This window comes from Oxyura jamaicensis, chromosome 18 (assembly GCF_011077185.1).
Source record: "Oxyura jamaicensis isolate SHBP4307 breed ruddy duck chromosome 18, BPBGC_Ojam_1.0, whole genome shotgun sequence".
NCBI lineage: Eukaryota > Metazoa > Chordata > Aves > Anseriformes > Anatidae > Oxyura > Oxyura jamaicensis.
Genome location: NC_048910.1, coordinates 7,820,541 through 7,845,312, shown reverse-complemented (window position 1 = coordinate 7,845,312; position 24,772 = coordinate 7,820,541). Strand labels below are relative to the sequence as shown.

The 24,772-nt window shown below is 44.6% G+C and overlaps 1 protein-coding gene and 2 long non-coding RNA genes across 4 annotated transcripts in view; all 3 read right to left on the bottom strand.

The window, feature by feature from the left end:
- The window catches only part of HLF (HLF transcription factor, PAR bZIP family member), a 35,900-nt gene extending 26,445 nt beyond the window's left edge, over nucleotides 1-9,455 (bottom strand). Inside the window, exons 1-2 of one of the 2 annotated variants that reach the window (XM_035342754.1) lie at nucleotides 9,066-9,455; nucleotides 7,743-8,078 (exon numbers count right to left, since the gene is read on the bottom strand). In XM_035342754.1, coding sequence (XP_035198645.1) covers nucleotides 7,743-8,078; nucleotides 9,066-9,426 — 697 coding nt within the window. In that variant the 5' untranslated portion in view covers nucleotides 9,427-9,455. The remainder of the gene's footprint in view (nucleotides 1-7,742; nucleotides 8,079-9,065) is intronic. The other variant, XM_035342755.1, reaches the window with a different exon arrangement.
- Nucleotides 9,456-13,773: 4,318 nt separating this feature from the next.
- On the bottom strand, nucleotides 13,774-18,771 carry LOC118176039. The gene is made up of 4 exons (XR_004755259.1): nucleotides 17,395-18,771; nucleotides 15,717-15,739; nucleotides 14,813-14,882; nucleotides 13,774-14,214 (listed from the first exon to the last, which is right to left on the bottom strand). It is a non-coding gene; the product is annotated as an uncharacterized LOC118176039 (long non-coding RNA).
- A 1,252-nt stretch (nucleotides 18,772-20,023) lies between these two features.
- On the bottom strand, nucleotides 20,024-22,956 carry LOC118176040. Its single transcript, XR_004755260.1, has 2 exons — nucleotides 22,016-22,956; nucleotides 20,024-21,301 (listed from the first exon to the last, which is right to left on the bottom strand). It is a non-coding gene; the product is annotated as an uncharacterized LOC118176040 (long non-coding RNA).
- Nucleotides 22,957-24,772: the final 1,816 nt, after the last annotated feature.

The following is a 24,772-nucleotide window of genomic DNA, read 5'->3' as shown; positions in this document are numbered from 1 at the left end:
CTTACTAAGCACCCAGCTGGTTTTGAAACGGACTTCTTGCTGGAGTTGGACTCATTTCCAAACCTTGCAGTGGTGAGTTTGTGAAAGTGACCAAACCATTTTAAATCACCTCCTTTATTTCAGTGCAGCCCCTCTTATTTTAAGTCTATTGTATACTCCACAGCCTTGAGTAACATAGGCTTCTAGGAGAAGGTTTAGTACTATTACTTCAGCATTCTCTAAGCACTGATTGTTCCATAAAACAGAGCTCTACAGGAGTATTTTGTCTTTCGAAGTTTCACGTTACTGTTTGTTCCTTTTTCCAAAAGGCAATCTACAGTTTCCTTCCTTGCCTCCTCAGAATCTCAAGTTATAAGCAGATCCTAGTGGGACAGCATTTAAATTCAGTTTTGGATGCCTTCCTCTGCATTACTATTGCTGAGTTACCAGGTCACCTCAAATAATGCTGCATCCACATACAGGAATTAAGAGAGTGGCGAGCCTTGCAAGTGTTCCAAAAAAAGTTAAGGTCCAGTCAATGCCACACAAAGTAATGGATCTTGCTGGGGATGGAGAGCCCTGTTCATTCGTTTATTAAATTCAGGAATACCAACCAGCTCTGTAATGAATTACTTAATCTTTGACCTATTGTCCACAGCCACGTTCCAGAACAAAGAATTTATAGCAAGCTGAGCTCCCTAAGACTAATTGGAAAAGAACTTTTTTCCTTTAAAACCATTATCCGTCCTCAACCAATCTTTGTCACAAAATGCATTTTCGCCTCTCTGCTTATACACCTGAATATCTAAGGATGGCATTTTGTCACAGACAAGCTACTGCTGTAGTTCACTCTGACATCTGCTTGTAGTAAACGCATGCTAAAACATTGATCTATGGGTACCTGCCAAGTTATGTTCCAGTAATGACTTACATCTTCACTTCAGTTAATGAGGACCTGAGTTTTCTAGGACCCTAACGCAATCTGCATTTTTTATTCTTTGTTCTACAAGTGGCCACACACCAAAACACAAGCTTATGAGAAAAGGGTGTCAAAATCCTCGATGCCTGTTTTCATTAAACAGCAAATAATATGAACAAGAGAATACTAGCAGTAAGATGAAGAGCTAAAGCTGTTTCTCTAAAAGTTGAGCAGAGAACCCTTAAGCAAAAGAGTGCCACATCAGAGAAACTAAGCAAGGGTGCTGGATAGTGTACAATGAAAATCTGGGCTGAATTTAGCCCTGGCAAGATTTAGTTCATCCAGAGAATGGGACAGGGAAGCAGAACTATACAACAGCTTCAAAGCTGGTCAGAAAATGAGGTTGAACAATAACTTGTAGTCGTTTAAAGCTTGATGGATTGCACCTCAGTTACACAAAGCTGAAGTGCATTGAAGATCCCCAGCAGAAAAAAAAAAAAGAAAAGAAAAAAGATGAAATGCCTAACAGACACTGCCTTACTTGTCTCCATTGGCTCTCCTCACGTGAGATCTGAAGCTCTCAGGTCCCAACTCAGCTTTGTGGCAGACAGCTTCTTTAACACTGTTTGCTGGCTCCTTCAATGCCATGTGCTCATAAAGCATTGCCATACAAGCTACAAAATCTGTTTATACTGTATTCATTTTGACACAGATGTGCATTTTACCATTCATTTTCTATATTTACTCCTCACATATAACTTACTCCATTAGTTCCTACTGAATTTGAGGTTTGCTTCAAACAATTGCTTTTTTCCAGACACCTCACCATTTACCTCACACAGAATAGCTCAAACCATTGTTTTTCTTGCATATAACTCAGTTGAAATGCTCTTTCCTGATCAATCTTTTGTGGAATTTTGACAAAATATTGCAATATTTCGTTATGAAAGCAAGACTCTTCAAAAGCACACTCATGGTTATGTTAGCGTGTTATACAAATATTAAATAGCTGCACGGTGTTCTGCCAGGCAGCCTTCTGATTTCATAGTGATCTCAAGTACTCTTTATGATGACAAGTATGTCCTTCCATCCTAAGAAAACTCCACTGGTACGCCAAGACCAGGTACCCCCCCCTTAAAAAAGCCCAGAAAGATCAATGATAGAGAATGGATGGTGACATTTTGCTGCTCCACCTAGGAGCTGCTGAAGGAGGGCAGTCAACAAGCTGTACTGAAACCAGCGGCTCCACATGAGGAGTAAAATACTCATCGCTGAGACTCACTGGCTAGAATCTGGCCACTGCTGGCTCCCACAACTGCCAATCTGCTGTCATATAAATATGTAGAGACTGCAACAATTTAGTATGTTTCCTCATAGCTTCATCTAATCAGATAGCATCAATGTCTTTGTATACATCTCCTGATGACATCTCGTCTCTTAACTCTAACATATTGTTTCACGAAGACTTCAGGGTGTACTCGCTCCTTAAAAATCAAACCCCTGTGCTAGACGATCAGTCAGCCAAACACTCTGAGATAGGAAGCAGGACTAAGAGAAAGTCACAACTTTTTCCTAGGTAACCCTTAACAAGTTCAGCTCTTGGCATCCCTGAAACGCTTTCCTCAAGGGACAAAACCCACGCTTGCTCCCTCTGCATATCCTCTTCCTAACACCAGACAGCCCTTACGTGCATACACAGCTGGATCTGTGGTGAAGGCGCACAGGAGAACTCAAGCATCATGCCAGGTATGTTTTTAAAAAGTATAGTACAAAACCCAAGACCTTTCCTGCTGTTTACTGTTTGAACTCCTAAGTAACTTCAAGTTCTTTCACGTAGTTGAGCAATTATTTAACCAATAATCAACATTTAACGGCGAATATTAAAATTAGATCTTTTGAAAGAGACACAGTGTTCTTGCTTCTAGCATTAACAAGGCTTGTTCGTTCAGCACTTTTTCCCCTTGTTATCATGTGACAGGCTATTTTTAATATTTGCCAGAATATATTCTGCATCTTCCTTTGATCCAGAAAGCAGCGTGCTCGGCTTGCCTGGATATTGCCTTCCCCTTGCAGCGCACAGAGCTGTGCTTTTCCACTTGACTGCAATTTCGGCACCGGCTGGTAATGGCAGGAGCACACAGCCATGCACGCATGCCTGCTGCTCTAGCAAAAGCCGTGCTGAGCAGGCTGCACAGGGGACTGCCACGTGCCCGGAGCACATGGTGGTGCAGGCAGCAGCCATTCAGAGCCTCACGTGAGAGTCAATGTGAAGAGCAGCTCTGGTACAGCCTGCCGGGCGGTTTAGCTGGTCATTCTCATGTTATCACGTGGGACACCAAAGGTGGTTAAGCGCCCAGCTCCTCTCGGTGCCGCAGGTAGAAGCCCTCACCTCTAAGAACGGGGCTCACGTTATGGCTCACGTAACACTGAACTGCTTGTAAACAGCGATTAGAGCTCAGGAAAGGGTTCCGCAGACGAGCTGGCTGCCGGGAATGCTGCCCTTCACACTACAAAGGCCGTGCTGGAAGAGGAGGTCACGTTAAGAAACACAGGGGAAGGAAGACTACAATAAAGGGAGTGTTGCACACACCCTTCTGTGGGCTGCCCCCTTCACCAAGTCATTCCCAGTATGCAGCTGAGCAGCCGGATGGAGCAAGAGCAAACCATCCCCGCTGGCGTACGCCTATCACAAACCAGTAAAAAAAAAAAAAATACCCAAACCCACCCAACCCTGCCTGGTGTCAGTCGTTACGATTCAGTATCCATGCAAGAAGTAAAAGGTAACGGGTAACATGCTCTAGATGAAATCTCTCTGCCAAGTACGTACAATAGAGCATTTAATAAATCTTTGTGTTCTTCCAAGAGGGGGCTGAGGGGAGCACACTTCATATTGAAATGGTGTTCAGCTTTTTGATGAATGCACCTCTGAATCTTATTTTGTTACTGAAAGCAAAGACTTTTAGATATCTCACATCTGTATTTGCGCAACAGATTACAAAGCTTGCTTTCCTATTTTTTCCCCTTAATCTTTGGCAGATCCTTTGCAAGTAGTCTAAGGCACCCAGCAATCCAGGCACTGCAGTGAAAACCACTGTCACAGGAATGCAAAGAATTCTTTTTTCTAAGCCTTCCATGTCCCTATCCTCCATAAGGAGCAGGGCTGTAACACGGGACATAACTGTGTCAACAGGATTCCCCTCTGACAATAGCCATGTAGCCAAGGCTTTTGTGGCAAACTGAAAATTCACATCTAAATCTCAAAGAACAAAAATCCTCTAATTAGAGTCTTCCACCAGACTTAGCTAATGCTTCTGAACTCTAATTCACTCCGTGCAAGCCCTTTAAATTGCTATCCCGTTTACCCAAATACGGGCTACCCATAGGAAAAAACAACAGGTAAAAGTGACGACCCCCTATCTAACTTCAAAATACGATAATACGATACTCCCTTTATATACAAACAGCCATGAATACTCCTGATTTCATTAAATGACACCACAGTTAAACACAGATTTACATTCCACCAAAACCCAGCAAAAGACAAGAGATCTGCAACAGATGGAGAAACAAGAAAACATGTTTGCAGTAACAGGTAACTTAAAAAGCTACTTTTAAAATAACTGTATCACTGAGAAAGACTGATTTCCAACCAACTCATCAGCATCCACTACAGGGAGAAATAATGTTTCAAATACATCTATGTTATAACGAATGACTGTCTGCAACACTAAAATTAATAAATAGCATTTTGATTTAAAGTGATACTGTGAAAAAGAAATACTTAAATACTTTAGATTCCATTTTTTTAAAAACAAACAAACAAACAAAAAAAAACATTATCCTGCATCCCTTCTCTTCACAAAGGAGACCAGTTTTTGCAAACATAGATTGCCCAAACAAATTTACAGGAAAGCGGTTGCTCACTTTATTTGCTATAGTCCAGAGAATAAATGACAAACTGGTGAGACTAAACATTTTTCCAACAACCAGACAATGCAAGCTGGAAATAAAGAGCTCAGATAAATTTATAAGGAACCATTTGTTGTTGTTTTGGGATTTGTTTGTTAGTTTTCCACTATGGTGGATCTTGTAATATCACGTTTACAGCCATGGTCAGTCCAGCTTTGCTGAGCCTGACCCCGGTTCTCACTGAACGGCAGTGCAAGTTTTCAGATCGCTTCCATAGGCGGTATAAAACACGTATCTAGGTGACATCATTGGTTTCTAAAGACAGGTAAGGCTTGCCTTTCAACATGTGCACAAAATTAAATCTTCTTATGTCACTTCTGTGTAGACTTCTCTGTCTGAGATATACCACGCACGCACGGGAGCCACATTTGGTGTTCCATGCTCACGTATGAGTCCTTCCCCGTACAAAGCCTATGCCAGTCTCAGACTTTTGCCCAACTACACGTGATATACTGATGCTGAATGCTGGGGAGTCATTTAAAGCAGGGATGCGAGAAGCACAACATTTGACCCTTGCTTCATTCAGCCTGAGTCCACACCACATAATCACACAGGCCATCAAAAAATTAAGATAAAAATCAGTGGAGACAAAACATTTTTAGAAGAACTACTATCACCTAGAAAATTCAGTTTTCCTAAAAATAATACAACGACATGGAATTAATTTTATTGAAATTGTGTACTTTATACTACTTGTCTTGGGTTTATTACAATAATACGAATCACAACAGCCATATTGAAACACTAGCTCACACCAATTAAAAAAAAAAAAAAAAACTTTCTTCATATGACAGTTTTGAAAGTCTTTAAAGGTCTTATAGGATTTATTAACCAAAAGGCTCCACTATAGTAATTTTAACACTTAGCTCCAGACTAACTTTAATATTACAAAGCAGCACATTTGCCTCAGCACTTTTATGACAGCTTTAAATGATCACTTTTATTTTCACTAGAAATGTTTTTAATACTGTGTATTTTAAAAATTGCTCAAAGCTAAAATCCACGATGATCCCTACAAAAAAAAAAGATTGTCAGATTTTTATGTGACAGCAAAAAAAAAAGTCCATTAATCTGACAATAAACCAGACTGCTGTTAATTAAGCCATAGTACCTATCTGCAACAGGGGAAAAAAAAAATCTTCAGAAATGGAACAAGCTCACCCTTTAAAAAAAAAAAAAAAAAGAGTTTAATGCAAACCTATTATTCTTAGGACAAGATGACATGGAGAAAAAAATACCTTCAAGCTAAGATGCTTTATCCTACCCCAACAGACAACTCCTTTTACAACCATACATAAGCATACAGTTTTAGCAAGAAAAGTTTGTAACCCCCAGCTGCAAAAGCTCAGGGAAAAACTCAAAAATCAATGAAATGAAAGCAAGTCATGCAGGCAGCTGATTACAAATAAATTCTGACAGGTGATCATTAAAAGCCTGGCACAAAACCAGGCTCCCTTAAAAAAAAGAATGAGGACGGATTATCTGCTTTTAATTTTGTGTGCATAAGTGACAGAAAATGGGGTAGCATACCCGCACTATTTATAAGAACTGGCTTGGGAAAATCTGAGTAGTTTTTTTTTTTCTTCTTTAAATATTCCACTCTTGCCAACTCCAAATATATTTCAACTCTGGAAACCCTGACGAGTTATTGGTTAACTATGAAATGCCTTGAAATTGAAATACAAAAAGTAAAATCCACATAACATGAGTAAATGAAATCCACGACTAAACACACATCTGACGTGGGGCCAAAGAGTCTGTTGACAGGTTTGGGGTGTTTTGTGGGGTATTTTATTTCTTTTTTAATGAGAAAGGAATGTTGTAGATTTTAAGACTTTTCCACTTCATCCTGCTCCACAACTTTTGTCCTTCTATTTATTTATTTAGCCTCCTTATCAGATGATTCTGACAATGACTTCGCACGCTGAGCATGGCAAACGATCAAGCAGAAGGGAGAGGAGTGGTTTCCTGCTCCCAAGAGCACACTTTGCTCTAGCAAACCTTGTGTGAGCAGAAGAGCACAATAAGTCACCCTTACACTTTTTTTTTTAATAAAAAAGCAAAGCTCCATGTTTTCCAGACTTTTATGTTGATAAAACTCCCAAAACCGCGATCTCAGCCCTGCTGGTGTCTAGCTATAGCTGTTATTCTAGATTTGTGCTGCATCCCTCTGAAGGGATGATTTAAAGTGTTACCAAACAAATAGAAGACTTCCGCTGATACCAAATGGGTTTGAAACACATTATGACCAGAATTTGGCTCCATGATGCCTTGTTTTCCTATGGCTTAAGGTAACTATAGAGGTAATTTATCAATGCTGGTCAGAGTTATTCTTAGTTTATGCTGCTCTAACCAAGATGATAATGCAGTTATCAAATTTAGTTCCTGCCCCACATACTGTGGCCAATTTTACTGTGTTCAATACAGAGTAAGATTGCAGCCAAAATTCCAAACAGGAACCACTGTCTTTAAATTTCATCTTCAAAATAATTACCCACGCTAAGTCTCCTATGTCCTTGCATCAAATACTAGTCAAGAAAAGGAACGCTCACTTTCATGGTCCTCCCTATTTAACACCACGGCATTTACGCATTACTATTCTGCTTGTGTATTTTTTACTTGCCAACAGCTAGGCTACCAATGAAGAAAAGGTGACAGGAGTTTCCTTGGAATTCCTGCAGCTTCCTGACATAATTTAACCAAAAATCCCCGTGGAGCAACTTAGCAATATCTAGAGCTTTTTTTTTTTTGCGTGCAAATGAATCGTATTGGCTCTCTGTAAACTGCCTGCCAACTGTACAGTGAGAAGAAACGATTTACAGTGGGGAGGAATGCTCACGCCAAAATCCACAGGAAGGTCTTAGGGCTGATTTACCTGGTCTGACCGGGCTCTGCATGCAGTTCTGCGACACCATGCCTGGATGGACTGAAGTAGAAGCCCTGCTGCTGAGGTCCATGACAGAAGGTGATGCTGAGGTAGCTTGCTGGAGACCTGGCTGGTGTGGGCTATGCTCATGCTGGTTTGGGCTGGGTGGAATGCCATTTTCTGAGAGGAATTCTTCCAGGTCCATGTATTCCAACTGGAAAGTGTCTCCATCATATGGCAGTGTCTTGTCCCATAATGTCGGGCCCAAGAAAGCTGACTGAGGGACTGTGGTACTGCTGCTGTCATCATCTAACTTCTTCTCTTTGTCTTTTTCTTTACCGAATGCTTAAACAAAACACATAATAAATATATAAGAGCTGAGTAAATAAAATATCACTGCTACTACTTATTTTTCCAGCACTCTCAGGAAAGGTAGAAAATGAATACCTGCTTTACAAAAATAACTCCCTTGATTCACTTTGGTTAGGAGAGAACAGAAGTCATGTCAACTGAGCTCCTCTGCAGGATCCAACCTTCCCCCCGCTTTTAGTTAACAATTCCACCGCGTGCATGGATTTGTATGCCAGCTTCAGTAAATACTAATGGATTTAAAGCAAGCATTTGAGCTAAAACAAGCTGGAAGACGTTGCTATATCCGGCTGAAAAGGAATGGTCTTGACCTCAACCTTAGGTATTTATTATCTTGTCACGCTTTAAAATAAAAATAATTGAGGTCCTTGCCTTGCTAGTCCTTACACAAGCAAAGGAGGCGTCAAATTAAATATCTCTTCTGCTTGCTTTGCCTGCCTGATACTAAGCAGTAAGTTACAAAATAATGTATTATTTAGATAAATGATGATGCTGTTAATCTTGCTGATGTTTTAACATCACTAAGTTACAACGGCAAAGCCTGACAGAAGAGGCATTCTGACATGCAGGACAGCTGGCAAAAAATTCAAGGGTAGAGTGAAAGCATAAATAAAAGTTAAAATCACATTTCCTACCTATCCCTACAGCAATATCCAGTGATTCCAACAAACGGTTTTAAGGGAAACACAGGATTTCTCCCAAATATTTCCAAGGTTTTAAACAGCTACAGCCTCCTGCCCCCCGCCGTGCCTCGGCACCCCTCTGACCGCCGCCAGCAGCCCCGGGCAGCCCTCGCAGGGGCTCGGCGCGCAGCACGGTGCCTCGGGCCCTCCCCGGGAGCGGCCCGTTACCTCACCGCCGGGGGGGACACGCACAAAATGAGGATAAACCCGGCGATATCGGGGCGGGGGCCGCCATTTCGGGGCGGGAAAGGGGGGTCGGGGCTGCCGGGGGAAGCCTCACCGTCATCGTGAGCGAGCGGCAGCTTGAGCGGGTTTTCCAGCAGGGACTTGAGCACCCCGTAGGTGGGAGGCAGGAACGGGGGGGTCAGCGGGAGCGGCCGCGACATGGTGGGCTCTGCCTCGGGGCGGCGGCGGCTCCTTCCCCTTCGGCTAGCGGAGCGGCTGCTGGACGGGAGCAGGGGGGGGGAGCCGGGCAGAGCCGGGCCGGGCCTCGGGGGGCCTGCGGGCCGCCGGAACAGGGGAGCGGGAGAGGCGCCTCCGCCGCGCAGCGCCCTGCCTCCCTCCCGCAGCGCCCTGCCTGCCACCCTCCTGCCGCCCGCCCGCCGCCCGCTCTGCGCCGCGCGCCCCGGCCGCGCGCCCATGTGCAGGCGCTGCCGCCGCTGACGTCAGGCGCGCCGCGGCCTCGCCATTGGTGCGGGGGGACGGGCGGGCGGCCACGCCTCGTTTTCATGGACCCGCCCCCTCCCGATGGTCCCGCCCCCTCCGTCTGGCCACGCCCATCTCGATGGCCTCGCCTCCCGGAGGGGTGTAGCCCCTCCCCTTTCCCCCCAGCGGCACGCGGCGGGGCGGGGCGGGGCGGTTGCCCTGGTAACCGTTGCGCGGCCTCCCAGCGGCCGGCCCCGCGCGGCGCTGAGGGAACCGGCGGCGGCACCCGCGCTAGGGCAGCCCCTCAGCGGCCTCCCGGGGATCGGGCGCTGCCCGTTCCGTCAGCTCGGGCCTCCGCGGCCGCCCTGCAGGGATATTCGACCCCCCCCAGCCACCCACCGGAGGCCCCACAGAGCTCCCTCGCCGGTAGCACGGGAGGAAAATGGTGTTGGCCCGCAGCCGGGGGGGGGGTACCGACTGTGGAGGAGCTTTCCACCTGGCACGGAGAGCGAGAACGGGGTAACAGCCCAGCACTGTGTGTGGGACCTGGGCAGGAAAACGAGCAGGGGGTTATTAAGTGATTGTACACATACCGGCGGTGCCCCAGATGGCCAAATTGCTAGTTACTGAGAGCCTCTAATTGCAAAAGTACAGTGTGAGGGACGTGAAGAGGGCAGTGATTGGCAAGCCGTGTGTAGACGTGGTACACAATGCTTTTTTGTGCAGTATAAAGTAAAAAATAGGTTTAGGAGATTTGGTAGGCAACAAAGAAGAGTAAACAGAAGATGTAAAAGTAATAGGGATATAAGGTAATGCCAGTAACCAGCAAGATTAGCTAGGGATGTAATGAAAGCTTGGCTTGGGCAGAATTACTGAAGTTTTTATGGCTATTGATGTAACTCACATTTCAGACAAAATACACCAAGAGAAGTAGCATTTTCAGTGAAATCGAATGACATGAAAGCTGTACTGTTTCACCACTTGGCATTGAACAGGATAAACTATGTTTAGATCTGCGCAAGCACAGAACAACAAGAAGCAACAAGACATGCTGAGGACCAAACACGATTACAGACCGTGCAGGAGCTGGGAATTTCCTGGCTGAAGAAGCTGTAACAACACTTTCCAATACATGGACCAGCCAGAAAAACTGAGAAAAGTACCCAAGTACTGGCGGTGCTGGAGCTGTGCTTTTCGATTCCACACTGCAACAGGAGCAGGGATTTAACTCCCATCTTGCCACACAGGCAGGTTTCGTTCCAACCAGCCTCAATTCACAGGCTGTCAGGACACCAAGTGGACTGTGGGCAGGTACCTGCCCGCTAGTGACTGACGGCTGCACCTTTTCGAGGGGCCTATCGCTCATTCGTGCTATTTCAGCCCCTGGCTGACCCCTGGCTCACCCCAGGTCAGGCCAACACAACCCAGACCCAGCTAACTGCACGTTAACTGGACTGCTACGTTTTCCAACCTGCCAAAAGTACAACTTGGTGCATATTAGCGTTCACACTGAGCAAGTTATGGCTTGTGAAGGACTGTGACAGCTATTGACTTTTTGTATAGAAGGCACCTTGACTGGTCTCCAACTGGAAAACCAAAAACCCTCAGCCAACGCTTAGGATCCTGCTCCTGCAGTTTCCATCACAGAAATGTGATCAGATTCACCGCACAGATTGAAGTTTTCGAACTGCATCCATGTAAGTTAATATATCATTTTCCGAGATTTTTAAAATGTATTTATTCTGTAGCAAAGAAAATTTGAAGAGACCACTTGAGGTGCCAACACCGCCACACGTGGGGGCATCCTTCCACATCCACCCAATACCAGTGCCTCAGGCACTCCGGCGGTGCTGGGGGCACACAGGGACCTCAGCGGCGGTGCCCAGCTGATGTAGGCTTTGGTTTTTTGTGTGTTTTTTGTTTTTTTTTTTCCTTGTTTTTTCTCAGCAGGGAGTCTCACAAACGGGCACGTGCGGGGCTCCTTCCCCACAGCCCTGCCCTCACCTCCCGCCGCCTCAACGGCCGCCCCCCTCACGCGGCGGTGCGGGGGGGGGGGAGTGAAGGGGGAGCGGAGGGAGGGGGCCGTTAGGCGCGCGGGGCCGTCACGTGAGCGCGCGGCCTGACCTACTTTGGGCCAATGGCGGGGCGCGGCGAGCCTGGAATCGCCGCAACGGCCGCGCCCCGCCCCCTGCCTCGCGCCTCGCCTCAGCTCACCTCGCGCGGCCCCGGCCCCTGAGGCGGCGGCGCGGGCACGCGCACGGCCCCTGAGGGGGCCTGACTCCGCCGCGTGCTGCTCCCTCCTGAGGGAAGGGCCCCCCCAGGCGGGGGGAGGAGGTGCACGGGAGTGGGAAAGCCTACCTATGTAGGGTATACGTATGTATTCAGTCTCTCTGAGCTCTGCTGTGTTCTAAAGCAGTGAAACAGCCCCGTGTCGGCCTCGGTGTTACATCTCCCCCTGAGCGGCTGACACGCTACTCAGAGGTTCACAAAAAGCCCCACACCTGGCTGCCCTCACCGCCACCACAGCTGAAACCCAGCAGCCTCTGCAGGGAGCAAAGCCTGTCCCACGCTCCCGGCAGCATCACAGGGGTTCTAGAAGGGACCCCTGCTTGGCTGCCCCCGCCAAGGCCCTCCCCAGTCCTCACAGCCTCCGGTCCTTCAACGCTTCCACCGCCATTTGCTGCCCACGTGGCATACAGCAGAGTGAGCCGCTGTGTCACCTCGCACGAGAGAACCATGATCTGCCCCCACCTTTTTATTTTTTTTAAAGACTTAATTGAGAGTAGGAAAGACAGGTTTGGAACTGCTTTTGGGTGATGGCAGAGGAACTTCTCTGAAGTAATCTGAGGTGGTTCCAAAAGACATCCCAGTTCTCAGAAAAATAAGAATTACTAGTTGCTGCTTATGTGCTGTGAGTTGAAAGATTAATAATTTTCCCTGCCAACATTTACAGTCAGCCCTTACCATGACAGTAGATCAAATACATGTACGTGCCTGGGCAGCTGACCTGGTTTGAACCCAGCAAGCGTTACTCTCAATGATGACTGCATTTTTGGAACAAATACTTTGCTATGCTTTTTAAAGCAACCGTAACCTTGTAAAGCATTAACCAGCCTCTCAAGCCTGTTTCAAGTGCCTGGTGCCTTAGGGGATTATTTAGACCCAGTAGATGTAACCAACCAGTTAAATGAGATGACAGAGCTGGACAAAGACCATCGATAAAGAAGTAGCTGGCCTGTTTTGCAGTCAGATATTTCTCTGAATAAGGACAACTCCCAGCTAGTGCCAATGGGAGAAACAACTCGATCCTTCCATTTATTCCTCTGTGCTCCATTCCTATTCCTTTCTCACTTTTGGCTTGCATGCAGCAGGAAGACAGTTAGAAATAGCTGTTCTTACATGCTCAGGCTGTTTGATTTTGGAAGTTGGCACTGGTTTTACTGGAGATGGAAGAGCACCCACGAGCAGAGAATAAAACAGGCAGAGCTGGAAAAGGAGGAAAGAGTGAAAGGGAGGAAAGAGTGAAAGGTGCAGGAGCTGAGCATCTCCTCCTTATTCACAGTTCCTATTGAAGCCAATGACCCAGATTTCTCTGACTTCAAATGGCTGTTTTCAGTGAGCTTGCCAGAGGCATGGTGCTGGGGAAGGTCAGGCAGAATTTAGCCAGAAGTATTCTGCATGCATAGGCTTATTGGATCTGGATCTGTAAAACTTGATACCAAACACCCTGTACCTGACCAGTACTCCCTGGGGTCCAGTCCTGCAAGGCCCCTGCCCTGAGCCTGGGATTCCTGTCTGTCCTGTATTTCTGCACTCAGTTCTGCAACACCCAGCTCGCTCCTGGGTTTCCCCCCTTCAAAAAAAAATTGCAGAGAACCCAAACCAGTTTTAATCCCATGGTATTAAGACCCCAGAAATATGGTAAACCTCATTTCTTTGGCAGGGAAGCCTGATCTGCAGGACTTTTCCCAGTTTTCCAACAGACAACAATCAAGCTTGCAAACAAAGGCATTAAGTCATGATATGTCTCTTTAGGAAATATTTTTTTTTTTTTTAAGAAATACTCCGACTTTCAGTTACATGCAGCAGTGAAAAAGCAATAGGCAGCAGCACCCTTCCTTAAAATTTATCCTCATGTCTCTCTTGTGGCCCATTTTATTTTTTAAATCTCTTACTAGAGATTTCATTTGGAAACTAGTTGTTATCTCAGTATCAGAATATACACATTGAATATGTTTAATAGCAGCATAGCAGGTTCCTGTATTTTTGGAAACCTACTTTGCAAATGCCATAATGCAGAGATGAACAATGAACACCATTTTAAGACGAAAATGTACCCTGGATCCTGTGCATGTATCACCATACTTCATTTGACAGAGCAATTCTGATTAGATCGCTAAAGATTACAGTTTAAAAGGGCTTGGAAAAAAGAGTATTAGTAACTTGTATTTTTAAAATGTATTTCCAAGCATAGAATCAGCTTTACTGATACTCAGTGAGCATCCAAAATCTGTGCTTGTCATATGCTTCAGTGTTTATCAAAAGAAGAGGAGGTATTTTCCCATAATCATTTGTTGGCTCTGCCTCAGCAGCATCCAGGGCTGCCGCTTGCTGTGACGCAGGATGGAGCAGCAGCACACCAGGAATTGTGCTGAGTGCAAGGAGCAGATGCTGGGCACCACGAGTCCTCCTACCTCCCCCTTCAGCTGTAGTCAACAGCCCCCTGCAGAAGTCCTGCTGCCCATACATTCTTTTAGAAGAGTGGTTGAATTACTCACATCTCCCTTAAGGGCAGATGTGTATGGAAAAGATGTACATTAAAGAGATGTGTAGTAGTTGCCATTTCAAACATGCTCAGCTTTGGTAAATTGTTTTCATGCATTTTAGTGAAATGTGTAAGTTAAATAAAAACAACAGTAGCTGACAGCTGCATCATATAAACCCTAAATACCCATACAGACACAAGAAACCATAGAAAGATTGCTTGCTTGTTTCTTTGTTCTGCCTTTGACTTTATTTTTTTAAGACTCATGTTTTCTTTTAAAATTATCTGCTCTGATCTGCAGAAATGTAGATGCATAATTGACTATATATGGACTAAAGATGTTCTTGCTTGTATGTTTTCCTGGTCAGGCACTTAGACTATAAGCTATACTGAAAGCCTCAGGCAGAAACCTATCCAGACATATCCATCAGACATAACTAGTGTCATATTAAAACAGTTCTCTATTAATTTTTCCCATTCGCTTTTTAAACCTTTAAAAAAAAATCTTTAATTAATTGCCTTGCAGAGTAAGTTGTTCATGAAGGCTCACAATTAGCATTTTCATAGGCAGTGGTGTTTGTTTATTTTTTAATGCCAAAAGGCATAAGCATACTTACAGCCATCTGAGAGTGTGCATGCAAGGAAATAAAGATGTCCTCCTGTATTTCCCCTTAAATGGCTTATGACCTGGAGAATACATTATTTTGATTGGCATAAGAAAGAAGGCTGTGATCTTATTTTTACTGCTTGCTGTAGTTGTTTCAAACTTATCAAAGGAAGAAATAGAGGCTTGTTAGATGGCTGCTTGCCAGCATCACTAATCAGAATTTTAATGAGATTTTTTTTATTTTCGAGTCCTAAATTAGGTCTAATTAACAGTATATAAAGCAAATATACAATGCCATAAAGGGGATGCAGCCTGCTGTCTCTTATATAGGATGTGTTTCAATCTCTTCACAAATAGAGTTGTTCAGCAAAATACACATTTTTATGCTGCTTGAATATATGCAGGATTTCTTTACTATTATGCATTAACAAATTGCCTTTAGAAAATAAGGTCCTATACTTTCATGCCGACTTTGAAATCTCTGAAGGGGAGTAACGCGAGTGCTTATGGCTGAAGCCCTCTCTGATTGCTACTCACTTTAACAGACTCCTGAAAGCTGCCGTCCAACACATGCTGCAGTCACAATGACAGGGTAAACTGTTCCCTTTTACTTCCCTTAAGTACTCCATTTGCCATCATCACATCTTTGGGTGGACCATGTGTTCCTATTGTTTGTGGGCTGGATAACTAGCCTGCAGCTCCCATTTCCCAACCATCACAAAAGGCACAGTTATATTTAGTCTACACAGTTTTCCTCTGAGCATTTAGGACAGAAAATGATTAATGACTACAAAACATCATCCTCAAAACACAGCATTGTTTCTTCCACAGAAAAGTATATATTGCGCAAAGAAGGAGGAATAAACCGAAATGACATTTTTCTTTCCCCATTGCAAGATTTTCTTGTTACTTACGGTTCCCTCCTGGGCTGACTTATCTGAAACATACAAAACATTTTTAAGAAGGGAAGCATTTTTAATTAGAGTTGCTCATATGCTGCTTAATGCAATTAAACACCTAAAAGTATGGAATTACAACGTCTGCTTAAACTGAGCATTTTATTCACAAACTGAGACCATTAACCAGGGAAGTCTCTTGCAAAGCCTTTTTCTAAATTTCATGTTTAGTAAACAAATCTAATTTCTTTATCCCTGTTAAGTCCATATCACTTCTGATTCATTTGGCTCATGAAACTAAAGATGATTAGCAGCAGTAACAATGGGGGTAAAAAAACAAACAACAAACCAAACCAACCAACCAAAAACACCACCACCACCACCCACGCTAGAGCACAGTGGAATAGAATTAAGAAACCCAAGCAGCCCCCCTTGCTCAGACTCCAAGTCACCAACTCAAGTGGTGTTGGGTTGAAGTGCTCAGAGCACTTGGGCAGAAAAGTGCTTTAAGGGTTGAACTGGACCAGGTGTATCTAGAAAGCTGTAGAGTTTATGGTAGTTGGCAGTGTCTGTAGTTAATAAGGATAGTCTATCAAGTGCCCATTGTCTTTGAACTAACATCAGACACATTCTAAGTAAGCCTAAATAGCCGTTTCAAACATGTATTTCTTGAAGTGTGTAAATAAATACATTCACAGCAATTTTAAGGAAGGAGCCAAACCGCAGGACAGAGTGAGCCAGAATCATTTTGCATCTGTTACAACATTCAGGGTAATGTTTTGGTTGATTTATAGTGGAAATATTTGTTTTTCAGCTGGAATTTTGGTAACTCAGAACAGATGTTCACAGCAATGTTGGAATACTGTCTACCCATCCTTTGCTGTTGAATCAAACGCTGTTACACATTTAAACTAACCAAGGTTAGGGTAACCTGAAATCTAATACACTGTGAAGTTACTAATCTTAGGAAAGGTACATAGTAAGGGAGGTGCCGATGAAATCCAAAACAATTACTTTCCCATTTTATTAGAATCATAAGGTGTGCAACGATGTATGCAGAAAATTAATAGAACTATTAGATTTTATGTGGTTTGTGAATGTGGATGGAGGAGAAGCGCTTGTCTATCAGTTTAATATTTTTTCAAAACTTTGTAGTGTTGAACCAACTCATCTTCCTGACTTTTTGCACCCTCACTGAGCTAGGGAATGTTTCTTAGCACAGCAAGAGAAACAGGTTCTTGTACTGAGAAAGTTACTTATCTCTTCCAAAGAATTGGCTAGTTGTCTTTAAAATCATTAAGAATTCAGTATATTATTAAAAATGTTATTCATATTACCAGAAGACCTCTGACTACAGAACAGACCCAAGTACAGTCCTCTCTTCCCCAGTGGAGTTACTCACATCCCTCAGCATTTTGCCAGAGAAGGAGAGGGAGGCCATGTCCCTACTCATTAAACTAGGTGGGTAGGCAACATGATCTGAAACCAGCTGACATCTCTGCATTTGCTTCAGTGGTACTGAGCTCAGAAATGAATGGCATTTCTCCCATTTTGGATGTCTTTTTTTCCACTGCCTCCCCCCCCCCCCCCTTTTTTTTTTTCTTCTTTCCCCTGTGGAGGCCAGACAAATAGCATCCAAAGCTATTTGCTGATGTGAATTCCAGATTGTCAGTGGAGTTGTGCCTGATGCCTTTACCTTACAATGGCTGTTGTTTCTTCTAGGAACTTCCAGCTTCTCTGCTGCAACATTCTTGCTTCCCAGGAAAGATCCACATAAGCTGGCATGCAGCTATTTAATGGCTATCCCATTTGCAGCTACGTTTCTTTCCAGGTGGCATCACTATATTCCTAACAGCTGAAAGCATTAACGATGTCAGAGAGGATTCAGTTACTCAGTTCTATGTGGAGCAAATGCTTTGAATTGCAGTTACTGCATTAAGCTCTTGAAGACGTACACAGAGAGGCTCCCGCGCTGATCTGATGCACAGACAGCAATGCCTGATAATGCCCAGCCCAGGGAGGGCTGTGTGCTGCCGGGGGTACGGTGCCTGGTGCTCAGCCCCAAGTGCTTCCAGTGGAGAACAGGAGAGGCAGAACACACCCAGCACAGCTTTTGTTGGGCCGCAGCTGTTTTACACCTGGGCCTCGTCCTCCTCTGAGCCGTGTGCACTGTTAGCAGTTGGAAGAACTGGAATCTAAGCACAAGGCTGTTGTGCAAGTGCAGTACAAATGCAGATTTTACTAGGATATATTTTCTGCAAGCAAGTTAGAATTTGTAGCGGTGACATGAGTCACCTCCGTAGATACCATGGATACAGCATTTCACCCGGTAACTCCATTAGGTACACTCCATACACTCAGCTTGTCACAGCACTGCACTGGCCCTTGTAGGACCGAGTGTTGCCTATTCTGCTATTTCAGACGCTTCTTCCCCTGTCCTGGATAGAACCAAAGCCAAAGGGCACTTGAGATGTCTCCATGGCTGCAAAGCCTCCACGCAACAGCAGCAAAATTCCCACTGGTGCAAGCTTCTAGGCAAGCTTTTTAGAATATTTCTGTATTTTGATCAGACATCCAACACCGTTATTTTTTTCTTGGTCATTATCTAACTGACTTGCCAAATGTTACATTATGTGATTTCTTCCTCGGAAAAGCTGTCCCTTCTTGTGAGCAGTGCCATATTGTCTCATTATCTGAAATTCGCTGGAGCAGTAGGCTTTCGATCTGGGCATCCATGGACTCTCACAGCTGTCTGAATCTTGTGCCCTGGTCATACGTTTGAGAAATCGGGTCATCCTTGGTCTGCTTATAATTCATTACACTGGAGTTTTAACCTCGGAGAATAGGAAACAAAACTGTCTGTAAGTGGGGGAGTCTTTTGGAAACCATAATGGAAACAAAGCCCAGCATTGTCATATCAGGTGACAAGGCAGAGCATCAAATTACAGTCAAGGGAGAATGGAGCTTGACCTGCAGGAATTAGGCTGCCACTGAGGAATGCAGATGATAGTCTTGAAAAGATGCCAGATCCAGAAAGCTTGTGTGGGAATTGGCACAAGTGCATCTAGGAGGTACTAGGAGATTGCAAGCCTCTTGGACACATCAGCCAGGTACATGTTTCTAGCAATGAGCTCTGCAGCAGTACGTTATATTTGCCTGCACCTCACACAAGCACCCTCTTGTTGCTCTCTCTAGCCCTGTTAATGCGTGGTTCCGAGGCTGGGAGATGGCAGCTGCTTAGCACCCAAGCTGGTATTGATTCTGGGCACTACAGGTTGCTGCACTTCGCTAGCACAGACAAATTGTCTGATAACTGCTCCTCGCAGGAAACCTGAACCAAGAGCCCTGCCAGGGCAAGAGGGTTCGATCCTGCCAGGCATCACACACTTCTCCAGGGCTGAGCCGTCCTCAGCCCATCAGAGGGAGGTGGAAGCACTCCCTAGCCTTCATGTCAGATGGCTTGAAAAGGAAATCTGTGCAGGATAGTGCCCGTAAGAAAGCACAGCTTGCTCGGGGTTACTGGTAGGTAAACCCGCTTTACATACAAGTTGCACCAAGGTCCTTTGGAAGCCAGTCAAAGGCATGATTATGGTAAGATTAGTAGCTCATAAGTAATCTCTGCTGAAACAGTTCACTCTCACTGGGCTGTTGAAGTTTCTCTGGTACTGTACCTCACTGCCACGCAGACTGGTTTTTAAAATCAAAGACATCTGTGGAAACACTGTGTTTCTGCCATACAGATCAGAAAAGGATCCGTCTTTTCTGAAAAGGTAACACTGGCTTTATTATAAATATGAACTTTCCTCTCCTCTAAAATTGCTTGTAAATTTTAATAGGAAGTAAAATACGCATGAGTTCCTGGGGTAGGATTTTGTAGCTCTAACACACATTGCAGTTACAGATGCGAAACTTTGCACTTTTGGTTCATTCAGAGAGCATGTATTTCAGCACTCAGAGACACCCTTATGACTGGGAATCAGCACAGACAGCACCAATGAGAGTCTACAAATCAACTGCTGAAAAAAAAAAAAAAAAAAAAAAAGATAATTTTAAGCTTTCCATTTTTATGCTAGATAACAGGAGGTGTGATTTATTCCCAATATTTGGAGGAGTTCCTCTCAAAATTACAAAATGCTGTCTGATTTCTCTCATCTCCAGGCAGCAGGTGCTGCAGGGCAGGAGCTGTTGGGCCCTGGCAGGAGGACGTGGCACCGAGCTCCACGTGGGAGCTCACCCAGCCCAGCCCTGTTGGCCCTGCACACCCAGAGCTGGGGCCTCCCTAAGGTCTCTTCGCTTTCATTCAGGCGTGGGGTTTCTTTCTGCTCCAATAGCTGCCATTCCCTGCTGCACACAGAGATGTCAGCCAGGTTTCTTACAGCAGAATTTTGCTCTGCATGAAAGTTGCCCATGTTTCCCCGTCCCTTGGCTTTTTGGTCCCTGTCTTACAACTGCTCATGCGGCTGCATAAAGATCAGAACAGCCTGGTGCCAAGTGATCTCGCAGCGGTATGCTCACGGAGTTGTTCAAGAGGCAAGCTTTTGCCTGAGTGCTGGGATCGTACCAAACTAATCCGGTTTAGTGACTTTGTGTGCCTTGCTGTTTGCACAAGGAGGGCAACGTTTGCTTGCCTCATGCTCTGCAGACGAACTGGGGTGTCCGCACGCGTCCTGGCCTTGCTGTGAATGCAGCAGAGGCTGCCCTGGAGACCCTGAGCCACTGCCGCGGTGGCCCCAGGGGAAGCCTGCCAGCAGCCGTCATCTCTGCACCCTGAATCACGCACAAACGTTTGGAAAGGGGGAGCCTGCTTGTGACCTGGATTCAAGAGGCTTCACTGTTAATCCCCCCTCCCTCCCAAAATTGCATGAACTGGGGCTATCATGGCTGAGGTTCTTATCCAGAATCCGCATGTAGATTAAAAAAAAAAAACTCTTGACAGAGAAACTTGCAAGAAAATCTGTTAGGCAGTAGTCACTAGTGGTAATTACCATGCTTTCATCTGTAGCTGTCATTGCACTGTAAAAAGTGGCTGTTATTCTCATTTTAGAGAAGAAACAGATGTTCTAGGGAATTCTGAATAAATTAATACAGAAGTTGCATGCCTAAAAGGTCTTCTAGAAAATCCCATCATTATCACACGGCTGATTTTGTTCAGTACACCCAGGAGTTCAGCAGATTTGCTGCTCGTGCTTTGCTTTGCTTCTCTTCTAACTTGCTTTAAAGCAATAGTTTTTGTTTGGAGTTTTCATTTTACTCTCATCCTGAAATGATACCAGCTATCAGCACTTTCTTTTCAAGGCAAACTTTCAGGTAGGGATTTGTTTGAAAGTTCTTGAGGTTTAATTTGGTTTTGTGATCAAGAGACACAGAAGTCGCATTTGTGCAATCCAATTAGGCTCCAGCCCTGGCAGGGACATGGCATAATGCACGTACATCCAGCTGACTCGCTGTCCTTCCCTGCTCGCAAAGCCTTCGGCCTCCATGACAGAGCCGAGCGTCTTATCACAGGTACTTGGGATTACTGCAGACCCAATTTTCCTGTCTGGGAAGTGCCAGAGATGCAGGTTTCCCTTGGAAACATGGTAGGTGACAGGGAAAAAGGACAGCTGCAGATAGATGTTGCATTGGCCTCAGCACTGTGAACAACTACTAAAGGCAATCAGTACTGAAAGTGTTCAGGAGGCTGTGCAGTGCTCTCGGTTTTAACAAGGAATTAGAAGCATTTCTGTGGTATATCTATCTGCTCACCTCTACTCACTTAAGGCTCCTGCCCAGAATCGGAATCTGTCACTACCTATGCTTTTTTTTGGAATAAGCACTCTCCACTATGATAAGCTGAAAGGTGTTAGAGCAAGGAGGAGCGTACCTGGTAATGTTTCTCTCTCAGGAACCAGACCTCACATGCTGCGGGTTCAAGGAAGAGATGCCCCGAACACAGGGCTGCATGCCACAGTCTGCGCTCCCAGCTGCACCCGACTTGCCATTCCAATTTGGCTGTAGCAGCCTAAATTTCTCCTTACTTGGAGAGCAGCGATTTCTCCCAGCCACACCAGAAACCACACTGCTAATTACCCTGCTGTGCTGCTCACCTCTGTGTGCAGTAGTTGTCCCTCGCCTGGGGGAGTCCTCTTGTAGAACCCTCTTGTGCTGTGGCAAAACTTCATTCCTGCAGGCTAAGCAGTTTTCTTGTAAGAGGGAAACTGTATTTTCTGAACATGCTGAAGTTATTAAGGCCTTTTCCCTTACTTCCCTGACACTGTATTCATTTGTAAGTAGGTTAATTTGTGTATAGGTGACAGTCGGGACAAGCAGTGATAAACCTTGACTGAAATAAACGCCAGAGTTTTGTAGCTAACATCTCTGAGCACAGCAGTGAAATGGACTTTTCAGTTATCTTCAGCCAGCCACGGGACTTCCCACTTGGTGTGCATTTACTGCTGATTTTTGTTTTTTTATATCATTTACTGCAGGGACCTAAGTGGTTATTGGAACACCATAGCCCATATTACTGTGCTACTTTTGTGCTGCTTCAGCATATAAAATCAAAACTAGTTAAGCGCATACATACTTCTGAGAACTTAAGGTTGAAGTGCCTACACTACATGAACAAGATGAGATTAATTGCATCCACACATTTGCCTTTAACAGGATGATTCCTTTTAGTTGCGTCTTCCAAATAGCCAACAAGAAGACAGTCATTCTTTAACACAGCGGGTGTCCTATTTCCTGTTTCTCCGCATCTTTATCATTTACAACACTTCTGTAGTTAATTTGAAGGAGCACTATGTTCTGAGAGTGACAGGCAGCTTTCTTAATGGGCTCGTCAGCTCCTCTTCATGCCATGACATCAATTATGTACACTTGTCTTTGACTTGGAATTTGTAACCCCCATGGTGACTAATTACAGTACCTAACGTTAGGGTCCCTGGTGACATAGACTAGAGATTAATAAATGCAGTTCAGCCTACTGCTCGGGGACTGAAAACTTCACTGTCCCTCGAGAGCTCAGGGCTCTGGGTTTTCTGAGGATATTGGGGTTGGAAAGGAACAGCGACGCATTACCAGACTCTTTGGAATAAAAATGAAAGCATTTGAAGGAACCACAGTGCTTTGTCTTTCCTGAGAGTCTTTCTCTTTCTCATATCAGTGCTATTATTGTTGCATTTTTGTTTTAGGCCAGAAACATCACTTTATTTCTTTTTCCATTTTAATCATGTTTTAATGAGTTCTCTTCAGATACAAGAACAAGGAATGTTCTTAATGATAATAATAATTGGGCCATAGGGAAATATTGACTGCTTAAGGAGCAGAGTACTTTACAAGAGATTAAGGGATTTCTGATCGGTTTGTGACCGGAGGTCAGGGTGAAATCATGACTTACCCAAACTGTGGCAAAACTGCCGATTTGAAGGGGGGAACACAGCATACCTATGGTTTGTAAAAGGTGCTGGACTAAATTCTTATTTGTCTTCAAATAAGAAAGACGTCCACCCTAAACCCATTTTCTTAATGAATTACAGATATTTTTTCCAATTAAGAATTCTTGTACATAATGCCACAAAAAAACTAACTGTAGAGCAGCTTCTGCAGTGAAGCTGCTGTAACTACAAACCAGATCATCGTCCTTTCTGTCATTCTGAGAACAGCTGAACATAAAAGACATATATGCCCTAATTCAAGAAAATATGCTCAGAGAGGAGTTAGCCCTGTACATATACTCTCAGATAATCCTGGAAGCTGTAAATAGAGATTTTTATCATAAACAGAAGACCAGAGATGGCCTTGTGGCTTCAGGGACAAAATCTGCAGGGGATGTGCAAACCTCCCAGAACAATCCCAAGAAGGCATAACTGTGAGTGGGAGAGGAAAATCAGTATTAGTTAGTAGATTTCAACTTCCCATCCTAATATTTGGAAACAATAGGCTCTACTTGTAACAGGTTTGGGCCCATTCCATTTTTTTTTTTTTCAACCATGACTTAATACTGAATAATACACACCTCCTTGCATCTTTCTGGGAAGAGAGTTCAATACGTCTACCTTGTAGTAAAATAATTTATCTCAAAAGAATGTTGAAAGAGTATCAAACTATTAGATCTGTGGCAACATCATCTACTGCCTGGGAAAAAAAAAGCTGGAATAAGCAACAAATAATCAAGCCACCAAAAATATGAAAAGGATCTGGATGGTACAGCCTGCGAGACAGCTAGTATTTTTAGTATTACATGAAAACAATCCCCAGGGAAAGGCAAAGCTGGTTACAGAGGACAAAGGGCAGGCTTTCTTCATTAGTATTTGATTTTTGGCACACTATCATTGCAAGCAGTAAGGGGAAAGATTTACTAAGGTATTTAGGTACCTAAACATGACTAGCAGCATTTATAGCAGCATCTAAGTAGGTTAGGTGCCTAATTCCCATTAACTCCATCAACATTGTTAAGCTGCTGACATCTTTGTAAAGCTGGCCCCAGAGCTGGAGCAGCCAGGTGCCTCTGTTTAGACTGATGGGGCTGTGCTCACTCATGGCCGCTGCAGCCCCAGCGGATGTCCCTTGGAGCAGGGTGCTGCAGACAGCACATGAGGACCGACAGCACAGAAGGGAACAAAGACTCCTGAGCTGACTTGAAGGTTTGCTGCGGACTTAAGCTAGAACTCTGCAGAAGTCACTCTGACCAGTATTTGCAAAAAGGGCACCAAATTTCTGTGTTAGATTTGGAACCAGCAGTAAGGTTGCTGGGTAGCTCTTGGGGAGTTTCTTGAGCAGAGCATTACGAACCCCATCGGTTCCCAGAAAAGCCAGACTTTCACGGGGTACATCATAACAGAACGTGCAGGTACAGGAAAGCCTTTCCCTCCAGTCAGTCCTTCACCACCTGGCCTATTCCACAACCACAAACATTGTTCTTAAAAAGAATTTCCTTGCCTTCAGTTTATGCCTGCAGACACTGTGGCGTGGGAGGTGCTGATGAGGCCATGCTACAGGGAGTGTCCGAGAAGCAAATACGTGCTGAAATAAACCAGCTAATTGCAAGGATCAGTAGCAGATAGGAAGCTTTAGGGAAACAGGAATTGCCCCTG